The sequence below is a fragment of the Protobothrops mucrosquamatus genome, unplaced genomic scaffold (assembly GCF_001527695.2).
Source record: "Protobothrops mucrosquamatus isolate PMUCROS unplaced genomic scaffold, P.Mucros_1.0 scaffold650, whole genome shotgun sequence".
Taxonomy (NCBI): domain Eukaryota; kingdom Metazoa; phylum Chordata; class Lepidosauria; order Squamata; family Viperidae; genus Protobothrops; species Protobothrops mucrosquamatus.
In genome coordinates, this window is record NW_015386939.1 from 263,994 (window position 1) to 279,546 (window position 15,553).

At 36.7% G+C, this 15,553-nt stretch overlaps 1 protein-coding gene across 1 annotated transcript in view; it reads left to right on the forward strand.

The window, feature by feature from the left end:
* LOC107289176 (neural cell adhesion molecule L1-like protein) overlaps positions 1 to 15,553 on the forward strand; it is a gene marked incomplete at its 3' end in the record, with an annotated part of 47,878 nt that overhangs the window by 9,306 nt on the left and 23,019 nt on the right. The window contains exons 4-6 of the mRNA XM_015817875.1: positions 9,791 to 9,913; positions 11,839 to 12,009; positions 15,125 to 15,166. Coding sequence (XP_015673361.1) covers positions 9,791 to 9,913; positions 11,839 to 12,009; positions 15,125 to 15,166 — 336 coding nt within the window. The remainder of the gene's footprint in view (positions 1 to 9,790; positions 9,914 to 11,838; positions 12,010 to 15,124; positions 15,167 to 15,553) is intronic.

Here is a 15,553-nt window from a genome sequence, read left to right on the forward strand (position 1 = left end):
TCCCTTAACATTCATAGCAGCATTGAGAGGGTTTTGCCATAGCCTTATTTCAGAATGTTTTTCAATTTCATTTTCTAAAGTTCCAAGTATGTCCTGGTGGTCTCCCATCCAAACAGTATTCAGGATTGATTATGGTTAGCTTATAAGTTCAGGTGCTGCCATCAGCTAAAACTGGTGGTCTACAGTAACAGGCTTTATTCCCTGTGCCGCTGCATTGTAGACCCATAGCAGCTTCCACCTGGTCTTTAAATCTAGCCCCATATGGAGCACATTACAATATTCTGTTTGAACCAAGGCATACGTTATTACAAATAATGCCTCCCATTCCATAAAAGAAGCAATTGGCACACTAGAAACAAATGTGTGAAAGCTGTCTTTGCCATGAACTGAATGATGAATTAAATGATTTGTAATTTAATGACTTTTTAAAAATGACTTTTTAAAAATAATCTAAGATAAAAATAATACTTGTTTTTTGGGGGGCTGGGATGGGGTCTTGGGCTCATGATGTCAATGCTTTTGTTTTATTGCAGCATAGCAATAAGGCAGTAATGTCACTTGGAGAAGGCAAAATATTACAAACAAACAAGGCATGAATGTTGGTAATGTCCATAGAAGAATGTAGGCAACTGAGGTACCCTGGATACCTTAAGGGATGAATAGAATAGAATAGAATAGAATAGAATAGAATAGAATAGAATAGAATAGAATAGAATAGAATAGAGCTGGAAGGGACCTTGGAGGTCTTCTAGTCCAGCTCCCTGCTCAAGCAGAGAACCTATACCAGTGATGGCGAACCTTTTAGAGACTGAATGCCCAAACTGCAACCCAAAACCCACTTATGCATCGTTGGGTGCCGGGTGGGTGTGGCCCATTGGGTGGGTGTGGCCCATTGGATGGGCGTGGCTGCGGTGGTACCGGCAAATTGGGTGGGACTAAAAAGTTCAATCAATTCCAACTTTGCAAGATCTTTTTTTTTCCGCGAGAAGTTGAAATTGACTGATTGATTGAACCTTTTTTTTTTGCACACCGCGGTGGAGGCCTAAAGCGAAAAGGTTTTATAAAAGCCAGCTGAAGGCCTAGGACTGGGGCGACAGCGTGTGTGCCCACAGAGAGGGCTCTGAGTGCCGCTTCTGGCACCCGTGCCATAGGTTCACCACCACTGACCTATACCATCTCAGACAAGTGACTGTCCAGTCTCTTCTTAAAAACCTCTAGTGATGAGTAATAGGTCAAAGTGATTTGCGAAAAAGCTTAGCAGACAACCTCACTCTGTACTGATTAGGACTTACAGAGATGGAGCAAAATGTCTTTGTTGGATCTTAATAGCTGTCAAGGTTATTGCAGTCCAGATCTAGTAGCCCCGGGGCTATGACAACTAGCTGTGCTGCTCCTCTATCCTGAAAAGATTGAACTGAAACCCCACCACTGCTGTTTTTCTCTAAAAGCTAGTGCTGCCTGCAAGCCCAGGACATCATAACAGGTGAAGAAGGAACTTGTTTTGGTGATCGAGTAATTGACCTTAGATGGTATTAGACTTTCTAAATGGGACGAATAGAGGGGACCCGTCTTACAAGTTGAGAACTTCCTAAAAATATCAAGAGATAACTTACAATTTTCTTTCATTTTCATGATCCGAGACGAAAAACAAAATGAAAGTGTCTTGTTAGGGTTAAACCCTAATGGATGCACTTCAATCTTAAACAAACCTCCAAATGTGCTACTGTGAATACTGATGAACAATCTTGGTATACAGGCAGTCCTCAACTTATGACCACAATTGAGCCCAAAATTTCCATTGCTAAGTAAGACAGTTGTTAAATGAGTTTTGCCCGATTTTATGAACTTTCACAAAAGGGGATCAAAAGGCTAGTTGCCGAGTATCTGAATTTTGGTCACATGGACCATGGGGATGCTGCAATGGTCGTAACTGTGAAAAACAGCATTTTTTTCCCCACTGCCATTGTAACTTCAAACAAATGAATGGTTGTAAATCAAGGACTACCTGTACTTCAAGAAATGAGGCTGAGAATTTTCTCAGACTTGACCAAAGAGAAGGAAAAGCTGTTGGAGGGCAGAAAGTCTACAACATGCTGTAGGGAGTATGGCAAGATAACAGCTTCAGAATCTTAATTGAGTAATTAGGAGTTTTCTTAGAACTATTAAGATGGCTTTGAACATGTGAAGTGAGGAATTCTATATGAATCTGATGGAAATGTAATTGTCAAAAACTAATTTTGAAATGGGAATGTGAGGTCAGATCCACTCCGACGCTTTTAGCCTTCTGAAAGCCCTTGAAGTCATGGTGATGACAACAACCTGGGGTCCCAATGGGAGTGTGACATGTTGGAGGTAGCTAATGAGCACCTCATCTCCTCTCTGTGCATGCTTTGCTTCCTCCCTTTCCATCCCGATTAGTTTTATTTTAATTGATTTTTTTTAAAGTAAGCTCTTTATTGTTTTAATGTTTTACTTTGGACTTTATTCAATTTTTGTAGGCCACCTAGAGTCGTGAGTGGGTGGCATACAAGTTTGATAAACAAACAAACAAACAAACAAATAAACTAACTAACTAACTAACTAACTAACTAACTAACTAACTAACTAACTAACTAACTCCAAATTATTTTAGCTTAGAGTTTAGCCACATATGCTAAACATCAGAGAATAATGAGATCTTTTTTATTTTTCCTTAGCCACACATAAATACACAGAGATTCACTTCTCCCTTCCTCCTCTACCTTTGTTTTTTAAATCCAATCTAAGTATTGGTAGGGAATTTAAGCCTTCCCCACAAACAAAGACAGTGTTCTTGCTCTATTATAAATAAAATCCAGAAGGCAATCATGCATTACATCTTTAATGTATTGAATAGTTTCGCCCTAAGTTACATGGAATGTGGCTGAATTTATGCATACATATATTATCAGGGCTGTGCAAAATTTGTTTGCTGATTCTCACCATGCTTTTTTTCTCCAGGAATGAGCTAGTAGGCATATTAATATACAAGCAATTTAAAGAGTACTCAGGAGAATAGCGTTATCAGTGTCAGACAGTGATTTGATTTGGGTAGACAGTGTTTAATATTGAATCCCTTCTTTTTCTCTAGAGATTTATTTTAATGCTCTACAAACTTTTACATAAAATTATAACTGATCTTTCAAAATATTTTTCTACAAATTTTAATAGATGTTTTTAAAACCAAGAGCAAAAACTTTCTGGTAGTTAGAAAATCTAAAAAAATTAGAAATGAAGAGAAAATATGCATATATTTCCCACCTTTTTCTTCTCTGAATTACTATTTTATTATTACTATTATTACATACTGTAGATGTATATCCTATTTTGCAGTAGTTCAAGGTAATGTGTATTTAAATTGTCCATACCACAGATAAGTTTTTTTCTATTTCGGCTGATATGCTATTTAGTTCCAGGTAACAAAAAAACAACAACCCAGAAACATTAAAATCATGATAAACAAAACAATATTCTCTAATATTTCCTCACCCAAACAAACCTACCTTGCACATCAGTCAGTACAAGTTCTGGTATTAATTGGGGTTTATATAAAACAACTCCACTTTTTCTGTTCTTGTTGAAAATAATTCTTCCCCCAATTTTTATAAATTTATATTTTATTTCTAATATATGTTTCTTGTAGGCAAATTATTTTTTTTTCAAATAATTATTTTTCTCTCCAGGAGAATTTGCTTCAGTTATATAGTACATTAACCATTTGCAATTCATAATCAGGCCCAAAATTTAGGGGGAAAATGTAGTGCCTAGTTCAGTGAAATCCCTTTTGGTTTCTCATGTCCCATGTAGAGCTTTTGTTTAATTTCATCTAACACCTCCATTTGAATCTCTCCTCTTCAATATTTTGTATAAATTCCCTTGCCTTCTGGACAGGTTCAATCAAAATCTTTGCTATTTAAAAGTACAAATCACATCTTTCAATTTTTCCAATTGAAATGGATTTTTTTTTCTGCTTTAATTTCTCACTCAGAAAAAAAATATTCTTTTGTCTTGTAGGATGTTTTTAAGATCAGTTATATATGTATTATCAGTCTTCAATGCTGCTGCTGCAAAACTTGTTCATTTATCTTCTTCCTGACATAATGTACCAAAACATTCCTTCTGGTGAGGATTCATGGTGAACTAAGCATCTCTGAATTCTGGCTGTTGCACTCTCTACAGCAGGGATGTCAAATTTGCAACATCACGTGACATGTTGCGACATATCGTGACTTTTTTCCCATTGCTGGCAATGGGGTGGGCGTGGTTTCGGCATGACGCATGATTTTGACACCCCTGCTCTACAGAAAAAAGAGAGATTGCCCACTTCCATTCTGGATAGCTGGCCTTCTTTGATAGATTATAGGAGCTGTGGCTTTTGTAGTTGGTTTGTTTATTGGGTGACTGGAAGTTGAAGAACTTCAAACAATGCAGCCACAATGCAGCTGAGATGGACATGTGATTCAAATGAGCATCATTTTAAAACATTTTCAGATATAATTAATTTACCTCTAAAGAGAGATTTTTCTGAGTAGCAGGAAAAGAAAATTCCACTTAATAATTATCAAAATTCTTTCTGAATTATAAAGAAGGGGGGAAAGGTTTAGTTTTTTTTAAAATGTAAAAACTTTTGGCAAAAAGGTTATCAACAAATGGCCGTAAGAAAGTTTAATATGGATAATTAGTAATTTTGAAAGATTATTTCTTGGTGAAAATGCTTTTGAAAAAACTGGATTAATATAGAGAATGGAACCTTTTTTTGTTTACAGTTAAAGAGAGTAAGCAGGCAATTGGTAAAGTTCACATAAAGGTAATAGGAATTAGACTGTGATGCTGCCTGTAGCTATAGAGATACTGACTATGATGTTTGGCTGTAACTATGGAGTGCCATTTGAGACAAAAGTATTAAGAGCGGAGGAAAGCAAAATAGCAAGCCTAAAGGATACCATAATATCATAAAGATAATTAAAGCAGCTGCTTCAAGATGTACCCACTATTCTGGAACAACTGCTTTGTTAAACTTCTGCGTACATAAATAAGTGAAAATTGTAATTGTACATAAATGGCTTTTTGTGCAAAGGTAAAGGAAAATTCCCCTTTATTCATAGTACTTCATGGCCAAATACAGATGGAATTTTGAACAACCGTACAGATGTGGTATGATATTGACTTATTCCTGATCATGATTTATCACTTGTTGCTTGTATGTACAGTGAGAGCTTATGCATCGGAGACAAATTCCTTGTGTGTCCAATCACACTTGGCCAATAAAGAATTCTAATTCTAATTTCTTTTCTTCCCTGTATAGTCTTAGCCCCAGTATTGTTTGGTCATTTTCTCATTCAAGTAATAATCATGTACTTACTTGTTCAAGGTCAGCTGGCTGGCTTAGATGTGAAAGAACAAATAAACTAATTTATTTATTTTATTTATTGCTTAAATTTGCATACCACTCACCTCTATGTTTAAACCTGATGTGTTTGGGAAGAAATAAAAGTTATTTATTCATTTCCAAAATGAATGTTCCATGTATGATCTGTATGTTCCATGTATGACCCATCAACCAATAAGTGGCTATGTGTAAATGTTTATACGTAAATGTATATGTATATATTAAAAACAAAGAAAATAAAACAAAATTTATACATACATACATACATACATACATACATACATACATACATACCCAGGGATCACTCATCTATTTTTAGTGTTATTTTTAATACATACATATATATATGATAGAGTGAAGAAGTGAAGAGAGAAAGAGTGAGATTATATTAGATTGTATAAAAAAATAGTGTTGTATGTGCTAGTTTATATCTTGCCACCCTTCATATTCAAATACATGGGTTTTTGATTATCACGGAGAAACCTTAGCATCTTTTAAAGGTCCATCTTTTTTCCCCTACTTCCTCTTTGGTTGAGTTAGTATCTAAACAATGCTATTCTGCATGGCCAAATTTGATAAGTGGGATTGTAGAGGACGTTTAAATAAATCAATTCCTTTTATGTATAAACACAATCAAAGCACAGCTTAATAAATATGACATCATGATAATAGCATGGTTCTTGGCAGGCATCTCTCCACAATTTTGACGGAAGATACTAGGTGCTTGGCAACTCACCATCCATATAAAAAGTGAACAGAGAAAGAAATGACACCAAGTCATGCTTTTCAACATCAATTATGCCAAGGAAACCATTGAGTGGTTTACACTTTGCTCAGTGACAGAGGGATTTCAAAGTCAAACAAGGATCCTGCTGAAGGAGAAAATAAAAGTCGTGTTTACACATTCCAGTTATTCCAACAACACAATGAAAATGCAAATGTATAAAAAGGGCTATTACACAAATTTTAAGTCTGAACAGCCCTACAATATTATAGGGATGAAAATAGGTAAGCTGAAATAAAAAGAATGTATGCACTTTCAACTGAGTGAACATTCAATATTATTTTACATAAATACAGAGAGAAGTATTGGAGTACAACTCCAATAATTATATACTAGTGTATAATGGAAGACTGTTAGGAAGCGGAAGGCACTAACTACTAAGCAATGTAACTGAGATATCCTATAACTTTTAATTTTCAATTTATTCCTGTAGCCAAAAGGAGGAGAAATTGTTTGGAGTTTGGTGCTGATCATGACATTTGAAGTATACAGAAATGGCAACTGGTGTAAAATGTGGCAGCTGGGCTGTGAGCCAGCATAATAAGTCCAGCTTGTAATAATGAGAGAGCTGCATTGGTTGCCAATTGCTTTCCACAGTTTAAGATGATGGTCTTTAAATCTATGATACACTTAGAATTCTTTTTTCCCATTAGTCTTAGGCCTCATTCTTCCAATCCAGCATTATGAAATGGTTCCTACAATTGTGGGCCATGGGCTAATCGCACCACTTCTCCTTCTTTTTCCTTCCCAGTTCAAATATTCTTGAGATCTTTCCCCATACTCAACATCGTTCATTTTTGAAATGGATCAACAAGAACCAGTCAAGTGATTTTACTGGCCCCAATGTCAGGTAGTTAAAGAGACATACATACATGCATACATGTGCACTCACACACAAACATATAGGTCTTTGGTTATTCGGGTTTTCTCCCATGTAAAATTGGAAGTGTCTTGGTGACGTTTTGATGAAGTCCCATTGGTCATCTTCAGGGTGGTGTTTTCGGCTTCGTGCTTCTAGGAGCAATGTGTGATCGCCGCTGTTTCTTCCTTTTAACTGCCAGTGGGGGTATGAACTGATTGGGTGGGATAGAAAAACGCCCACACAGCATGAATAAACGAGATGATACCTCCCGCCTACCAGCCATTTGGAAACGTGCCCTTATTGACAAACGAGTCCCTAACACAAAGAATGACACTAGACCCACACTCACAAAAACCACACAGGATGTCACCACCACACATCCACGCAAAAAGCAAACCCTAACCCACACCGATGATGAGGCATGATCACAAACCAGAAACCAGACCACAGCTGCATCATTAGCCATTTTAAACCCCTCCAATCCATACATGAAGCAAACTGACACCCACCATGAAGATATGGCACGACCATGAACATGAAGCCAAACAACAGCAATGCAGCTCTCCATCTCAAATCCCCCTGCAACTCAGACTAATCCGAGCACACCAAAGCCCCCACCCAAACAGAACACACCCCCATCCAATCAGAGCACAGCCAACCCCCCATCCAATCAGAGCACAGCCAAGCCCCTAACCAATCAGAACACACCTCCACCCAATCAGAACACAGCCAAGCTCCCACCCAATCAGTTCATACCCCCACTGGCAGTTAAAATGAAGAAACAGCTGTGATCACACATTGCTCCTAGAAGCATGAAGCCGAAAACACCAGCCTGAAGATGACCAATGGGACTTCGTCGAAACGTTGCCAAGACACTTCCAATTTTACGCGGGAGAAAACCCGAAAAACCAAAGACCTACATACAAACACCCGTGAAAACCTCAGAAAACACACACACACACAGACACACACACACACATATATATACCATATATCATATACCATATCTATATATCTATATCATTGTACTTATATCTTTCAAATAAAAGGTTGAGGGGAAATTCCTTAGGACTGGTTTTTCAAGCTGTGGAACTTGATAGATATAAAGAAAGGAGGTTTGTTTGGTTTTTTTGAAAGAGAACTATTCACATTACAACCTTCATAAAATTTATTACTAGATTTTGTTTGGTTTCAACATTCTTCTTTTTTTAAAAAAAACAACACTCATTTTTTTTGGTAATATGACACATCAGTTTTAGCCTGTGTCAGGCCTGCCTTGACTTGATCCTCTAGACAAGAAAGACCCTCAATTCCATTTGTAGTGAAAGGTATACTTTATTAAAAGCCAAGTGGTTTACTGTATAGCAAAGTTCATGCGCCAAACTTTCCTGGTTAACTTTCCCCATCCAGTTCCTTTGCTTTGCTGGTCCCTTATTGTCCAATTATATTTGAATAAATTGTTTTGAGAACTGTCTCTTCAACAGCGGGCTGGTTGGTGAGTTGTTGAATTCCATTCCAAGACTTTGACCTTGAGATGGTGTCTCTGGAAGGTATGATGAGTAGCTAGCTTTCACCCCTCTTGACTGGCTCTCTCCCCCTATAGTTCATGGCAGACTGGCAGCTAGAGAATATGAAGCTCAAGCGTATGATGGAAGTTCTGACTGTGGTCGGAAGATTTGCGACAAAGATATAAAACAAGGTTTAATTTGAGTCTTCATACATGGAGTCTTTTCATTTTTCTTTTCATAAATGTTTATGTACAGTGATCCCTAATGAGAGGCATAACATTCTGGACCTTTTTTTAAAAAAATAGGACAATATAATGTGATTCGTCCTTGGTATACCATTATTTATTTCAATGGTGCTATTATCTACAGTTAGAAGGCTCTGTTGAAAATACAGGAAATTATAGAATGTCAATAAAGACATACTCTGGAAACAATTTGATTATTTTGATAAACTTTAGGATTGTAAAATTATACTATATTTCTACTTATTTATACCAATACAATTTTAAAGTACAATATAACCATCAACCAAAAAGCAGCAGACTGAAACAGAATTTAAAAGATTTAAAGATTTAGGAAAGGAAAACAGATGATGTTAGGGAAAATAATTCATGAGGATATTTTAGAATTAAGATAATTCTGATCTATCTGCTATAGCATCTTTGGGAAATTTAGAAGGGCAGCTCTGAAGATAATCTCAGGATGGTAACTGCATGAGAATAGGGATTAGTTATTAGTTATGTGAGATTAGTTATTTTCAGATAACTGCTTTCAAGTTAAATGTAATTAGCAGACTTTAAAGCTCAACCAGATTTTGAACTGGAGATTGATTAGAAATTAATTATATAAATTAATAATTTAATAAAATTAAATTCCATGAAAGTGCTAAAGGACATCATCAGGCCTCTTAGCCCAACTTCTTTCATTTGTAAGGTAAAACCAAATCTACTATCTATATAGTGGAAGGGAGAATGTAAACATGATCAATAAAAAAATTATACATCACTGTTAGGGTCTTTGCTATGCCTGAAATTTCCACTGTATACTCATCCAGAGTTAGAACATATGTCAACATAGTTTTCCCTCAAGAATTTTTGTTTTACTACCTGAATAAAAAGGATACAGGGAAAAATTAAAAAAATGCCAGGTAATAATAAAGAGAATGCCATGAATAGGAAAAGACTACAAGTGCTATTTAGCTTCTTCTTGTGGTGCTTCTATTACAATAGGTATTCCTAAATTTCCTAAGGAGAAGATTGACCCCATTGATGTAGAACATGGTGATGCAATGGTTTTGCACTGCAATCCTCCCAAAGGCATCCCACCACTGCACATTTATTGGATGAATATTGGTAAGTATCTGTCCTTTCTTCCTGACATCATTACAAATGGAATCTCTCTGCAAAAGTATTTCTATAATTTGAATTTAATTAAAATTGCACACGGTTGATAAATGGCATTTTCTGTGGTTTAACAGAATGCAGTAATAAACTGAAAATTACAGACAATGAATTAGAAAATGTTAATGCTAAACTTAAAAGGCAGTTGCAAAGATTAATTGCTGTTCATTAAAACACTTACTAATCTTACATCTTGGAAAAGGAAAATATAATGAATTATATTTGGATTTCATTCAGTGAATCACATTTATGTATGTATCCACATTTATGTATGTCTCAAAGTAAATGAAGTTCTTGGTTTGAGTGCTGATTTTCTCTAAAATTCCTAAGTGAACTTTTTCTAGCTCTTTTGCACTTTATTTTAAAATGGATTAATTTCCTCCCTTCTCCCTGTGAAATCTAACAAATAATAAAAACCTAGCTTGTGAACATGAAAAATATTTACTACAAATAAGAAAACAACTTATAAGAATTGTGGTAAAATCAGAAAAGCCTTAATACAAAACCCGTTTACATAGGAATAAGAGTGGTGTGAAAGATGGCTTCCTAAAACCCTTATCTTTTAAGAGGCCCATCCAGGTCATGGAAGCTGTGCCCTTCAAACAGGTGTAGCCATTTCAGTAAATACATTTTGGGTGATGAAGAAGAAGGAATCAGCATATGGCAGTGGTGGTGAACCTATGGCACGGGTGCCAGAGGCGGCACTCGGAACCCTCTCTGTGGGCACATGTGCCATTGCCCCAGCCTTGCCTCCACTCGCGATCCCCTTCTCACCAGCAGCCTCCCTGGAGGAGAGTCGCCCCTGAGCGTGGCCCACACAGATCAGCACAGCCAAGGACATGGCAGCCAGGCAGTGTAGATAAGACTCTGCTCTCACGCCCCAACGCGCACAGTTGATGCTGCAGGGGGTGGGCAGAGGGTGTGGCCGCCATGGTGCTGCCGGGCTGCCTGGGCAATCTGCAGTGGGCCCTTGAGACGGTGAGTGACCCTGCGGGCAGGGAGGGTGGGGTGGAGTGGGGCAGGGCAGGGGGTGGAGCGGGGGCAGGGCCAGTTTTTGGGCACTCAGTCTCTAAAAGGTTCGCCATCATTGGCATATGGTGTTGTTTGATGGAGCAGAAGAATCAGCATGTATAAGTTAATGCAGGAGAGGGATGAAGTCACCAAAGAAACCAAGATAAGAAAGGAGGACCAAGGCCAGACCCTTACTGAATTCAGTGGGGTGAAATTCCTTTTATCCTTTAGAGAAGCTTGTGCTAAGAACTAGCAGCCCACTATCTCTCTTATTCAGTCCAAGTTTCTCTGTTCTCAAAGTTGTCTATGAACTTTCTCATTTTCAAATTAAAACATGGAATTATATTATGGAATTAAGTGCATGGCTACATTTAGCAAATTGGACTGATTTACACGTAAGAATAAATCATATAATGAGTTCGTCTATACAAACGTAAAAAAAAATAAAGGATAGACATTATACTTTTGTATGTGCCATCCAAGCCTATTCTAATTGACAGGATAAGTGGCTTCTTGACAGCCATGACATGTAGAGTACAGGTCTGGCTTGAATAATTCTTTAACAAATGCACAATGAAAATGGTGCATTATTTTGCAAAAAAAAAAAAAAAGAATTCTGTCACAGAAAAATGTATGCAATATCAAGCTTGCAATACAGATACAGTATATATTTTACGGTTGGCAAGAGGATATCCAGGCAGTTTGTTCTACTTGTGATTTTTCCTCCCCTACATAGCATAGTGGAAAACTAGCAAATATTCTGTATATTCTTTCAAGTCACATGCATTATTAATACCGAAGAGCTATTTCCTTACCTGGGATCAAGGGTCAGATACTGAATCATTACCATTTTTTCCCCTTTTCAGACTTGCAGCATATCCCACAAGATGAAAGGGTCTCCATGGGCCTTAATGGGGACCTTTACTTTGCAAATGTGGATGAAAATGACAGCCGTAGTGATTATTGCTGCTTTGCTGCATTTCCAAAATTAAGAACTATTGTACAGAAAATGCCAATGACGTTGACGGTTACACGTTGTAAGTCTGGGAAATTGGTTCTCTTCTTTCCTTCTTCATTTCTTCCTCTATCTCCCATCTGCTCTAATGTCTGCTTCCAACCTTTTGATTCTTTTGGTAATTCTTACATGTGACATGAGGGTGTGTTTTTTTAATCATCATTTTTGCTGAAGAAATATATGCAAATGTATTCAGTTCCACACTGCTGTCGTAGTGATGACAGCTAGGCCCAGCTCATAAAACTGCTGCAGCTGTTAGCTCGCCAAAAGATTTCTCTTGTTTTATTCTGAACCTCAAAACTATAAAAATCTAACCCTGATTTGGATGGAAATCAGCTTCTTTTCAGAGGCACCAAATGATAATTTCCTTTTAATATAAATGGGAACTGAGAGTAATGTGTGCTTTCCTGTTGAACTAGCATGTGGTATATTATTGAAGGCACTTGTCAGCAATATATCTACCCATTTTATTTTCTCTTGGATGGAAAAAAAATCCATCAAAATGAGAAGACAGAATGATTTGTGGTGATGGAGCTACTGAGGGCCACTAGAAAATTTGAGAGACTTCATTTGAAACTTCCTCCTTTTTTCTTCTTGATTGTCACATATAAATTGATTGGTTCTTCTCCTCCTTTATAAGTTGTAGAACAAATACCCACCTCAGTTTCATCCTGAATGATTTCTCATTTAGGTAACCACTTTGGGGAAGTGTTAAAGTAATGTTTACTCTTGGTGACCACCTGAATTTCACCTGCTTCCCCCCCCCCCAAATGTGGAATTAATTTGTTATTACCTTCTGGGATTGATTTTCACTTAGTTTTATTTTTAATTTCCTAATGTAGTCCATAACTGGGATTTTCTGATGATATATCATCTGAATACTAACTGAGTTTCCTTGCTTACCTTCTATAAGCTCAGTGAAGTTTAGCTGAGGGCTACTACCTATGACTGATAAACTGTCAGAGTATGTTGCTGAAATAGACTTTGATTATGTCTGGTGTCTTGCCAAATTGGACTCTGTGGCAAAATAAGATTGCCTTGGATAGCAGTTTTAATATCACTACTATGATACTGACTACATTCTTAGGTGGTTCATGACAGCTGACCCATATAATCCACAAATGTTCTTAAGATACTGCCTCACTTCTACATCCTTCAAAATCTTATTTATTGCCAAAGCCATAAATGAACTTTGCTCACAACCCACATTATTGTATAACTACATTTGAACAATATGATGGGATAAGATATTACCCATTTTTTAAACACGAAACAACTTCTAACTAAACAGAAGAAGCTTAAACTTATTATTTCTGATTTTTTTTTTGCATTTACAGTTTAGATTTAGCCCAGTTCAATAAGAAAGGATTTTCATCTTAATAATCATGTATAGGATTGTACAAAATATTAACATATACATAAAATATTGAAAAGACTAAACTATTGTGTGAAAATAAATAGGTTCTCCACTTATCTCAAGAAAGATAGGATTAAATTATTTCCCTAGTAATTAATTTTTAATGCAGAATAAAATTCTTTTCTACCATAGGACAATTCACCTAACTTTGTTTAAGTCAGGAATAATCTGTTTTCATTTTATTAAGATATAGTTCAGGATACATTTTACATTATTTTATCATTGTCAGCCTTGGTTCTTCTACCCACTGTGATTGGAAAAAAATCTAAAAAATAAGGAGACATAATTTGTTTAACACATCTGTATGTCACTGCAATAGAAGAAGTAATGAAGAGCTCACATAGGACAAAAAGTAATATAAAACAATCCACTTAGAAAAACAATAGCATATAGCAATAGCACTAAGATTTATATACTGCTTCGCAATGCTTTACAGCCCTCTCTAAACAGTTTACAGAGTCAGCATATTGCCCCCCCCCCCCAAACAATCTGGGTCCTCATTTTACCAACCTTGGAAGGATGGAAGGCTGAGTCAACCTTGAGTCGCTCAGGATCAAACTCCTGGCAGTGGGCAGAGTCAGCCTGCAATATTGCATTCTATCCACTGAGCCACCACGGCTCTTCAAAACAAAACAATTCTATGATATTAGAAAGAAAATAAACTATGGTAGCGTGAAACCAAAACACAATAAAAGATCATCACCAAAAGCAAAACAAATTCAACATTAGCATGTCACAACCAATTAACTGCTGCCCCAGTACTGATTCCTATGTTGTCATAGGCAAACTGCTGCCAAATGATAGTATCCTTATGTACTGAGTGCAAGGCATGTTACAAAAGGGAATTGGGAATTCCTCTGGCTTTGTTCTCCTTCCCTCCCTTCAAACAACAGTTGTTCCAACAGTTGCTCCTGGAAAATCATCTACTACTTTGTCTCCTTAAAATGGATTGGAAGTGGAGAGATGAGGTGAGATGTGATGGATGGCTAGACTGAAGGTTCATCCCAAGCTTGTAGAACTGTTTTTGGTTGTTTTTTTTGTATGAGCCAAATAAATCCACCTAATAATAACAATAGTATTCAGGCTTACATATTGCCCCTATGACAACATAAGGATCAGTAGTGGGGCAGCAGCAAAAACTGAAGCTCCAGTTAACTTGTGAGATGTTGAATTTGTTTTTCTTTTGCTGATGATGCTTTTATTGTGATTTGGTTTCACAAGAGTCTTCTGAAAGTGGAGCAGGTTTTAAGTATCAGTCAATCAATAAATAAAATCTTCTGCTTGCTGAAGGATTGGCAGAAAGGGCTTTAAATGAGCCATGATGGAAGAGCATTCTTTAAAATATTAGCTAAATATGAGATCTTTGGGTATTTGCATCATTTGTATATGTGTTCATTATCACTATGCATGCTTGCATTGCATCTTCGCAATTATGGCATTTGTTTTAGATGGAAATAATACGATCTCAGTCCAGAAGATGAGCAGAATACTCTAGTTGTATTCAAATAGCATCCCTCCCCATCCCATTTTTACAAAGGAGGACACTTTTAGCAATTTCAGTTTCATGCGACATGGATAGAACAAACGAAGTTCACCTTGCAAATGGGTCTACGTCAGCATAATCTGAATTCTTTACTCAGTCTGATTATATTCATCATTTATTTGATAAATTTCATCACCATTCATGTTTCCATTTGGTCTCCATTTCTGTCTGTTGCAGTAAAATATACTAATGATTCCAGTTCATCTAGTGCAGCCAAGGGTAAGTTGTTACTGTTTAACATTTCATGCCTCAATTCAGTTTAAAATGAATAAAAGATGCTACTTAAAATATATTGCATTTTACACAGAAATATGCAAATGACAGGATGTGTGTGTGTGTATGTGTGTGTGTTTGTGTGTGTGTGTGTCAGTTTCCCTCAATATAAGTGAAAACAGTAATTTGGTATGGTTACCCAATAAAACAGGAATAGAAAACTCCAAATTTTGGATCTAGTCCAAGCTGCCAAGATTCCCCATGTAGCCCAACGTTCTCCAATAAGATTGATTATTGATTGTGTGCCACCATATTGTTTTGAATTTCTAATGACCATATAGATTTCCTTCAAAATCTCTAATAAGAAGCGGAACCCAAAAGATACTATTGAGT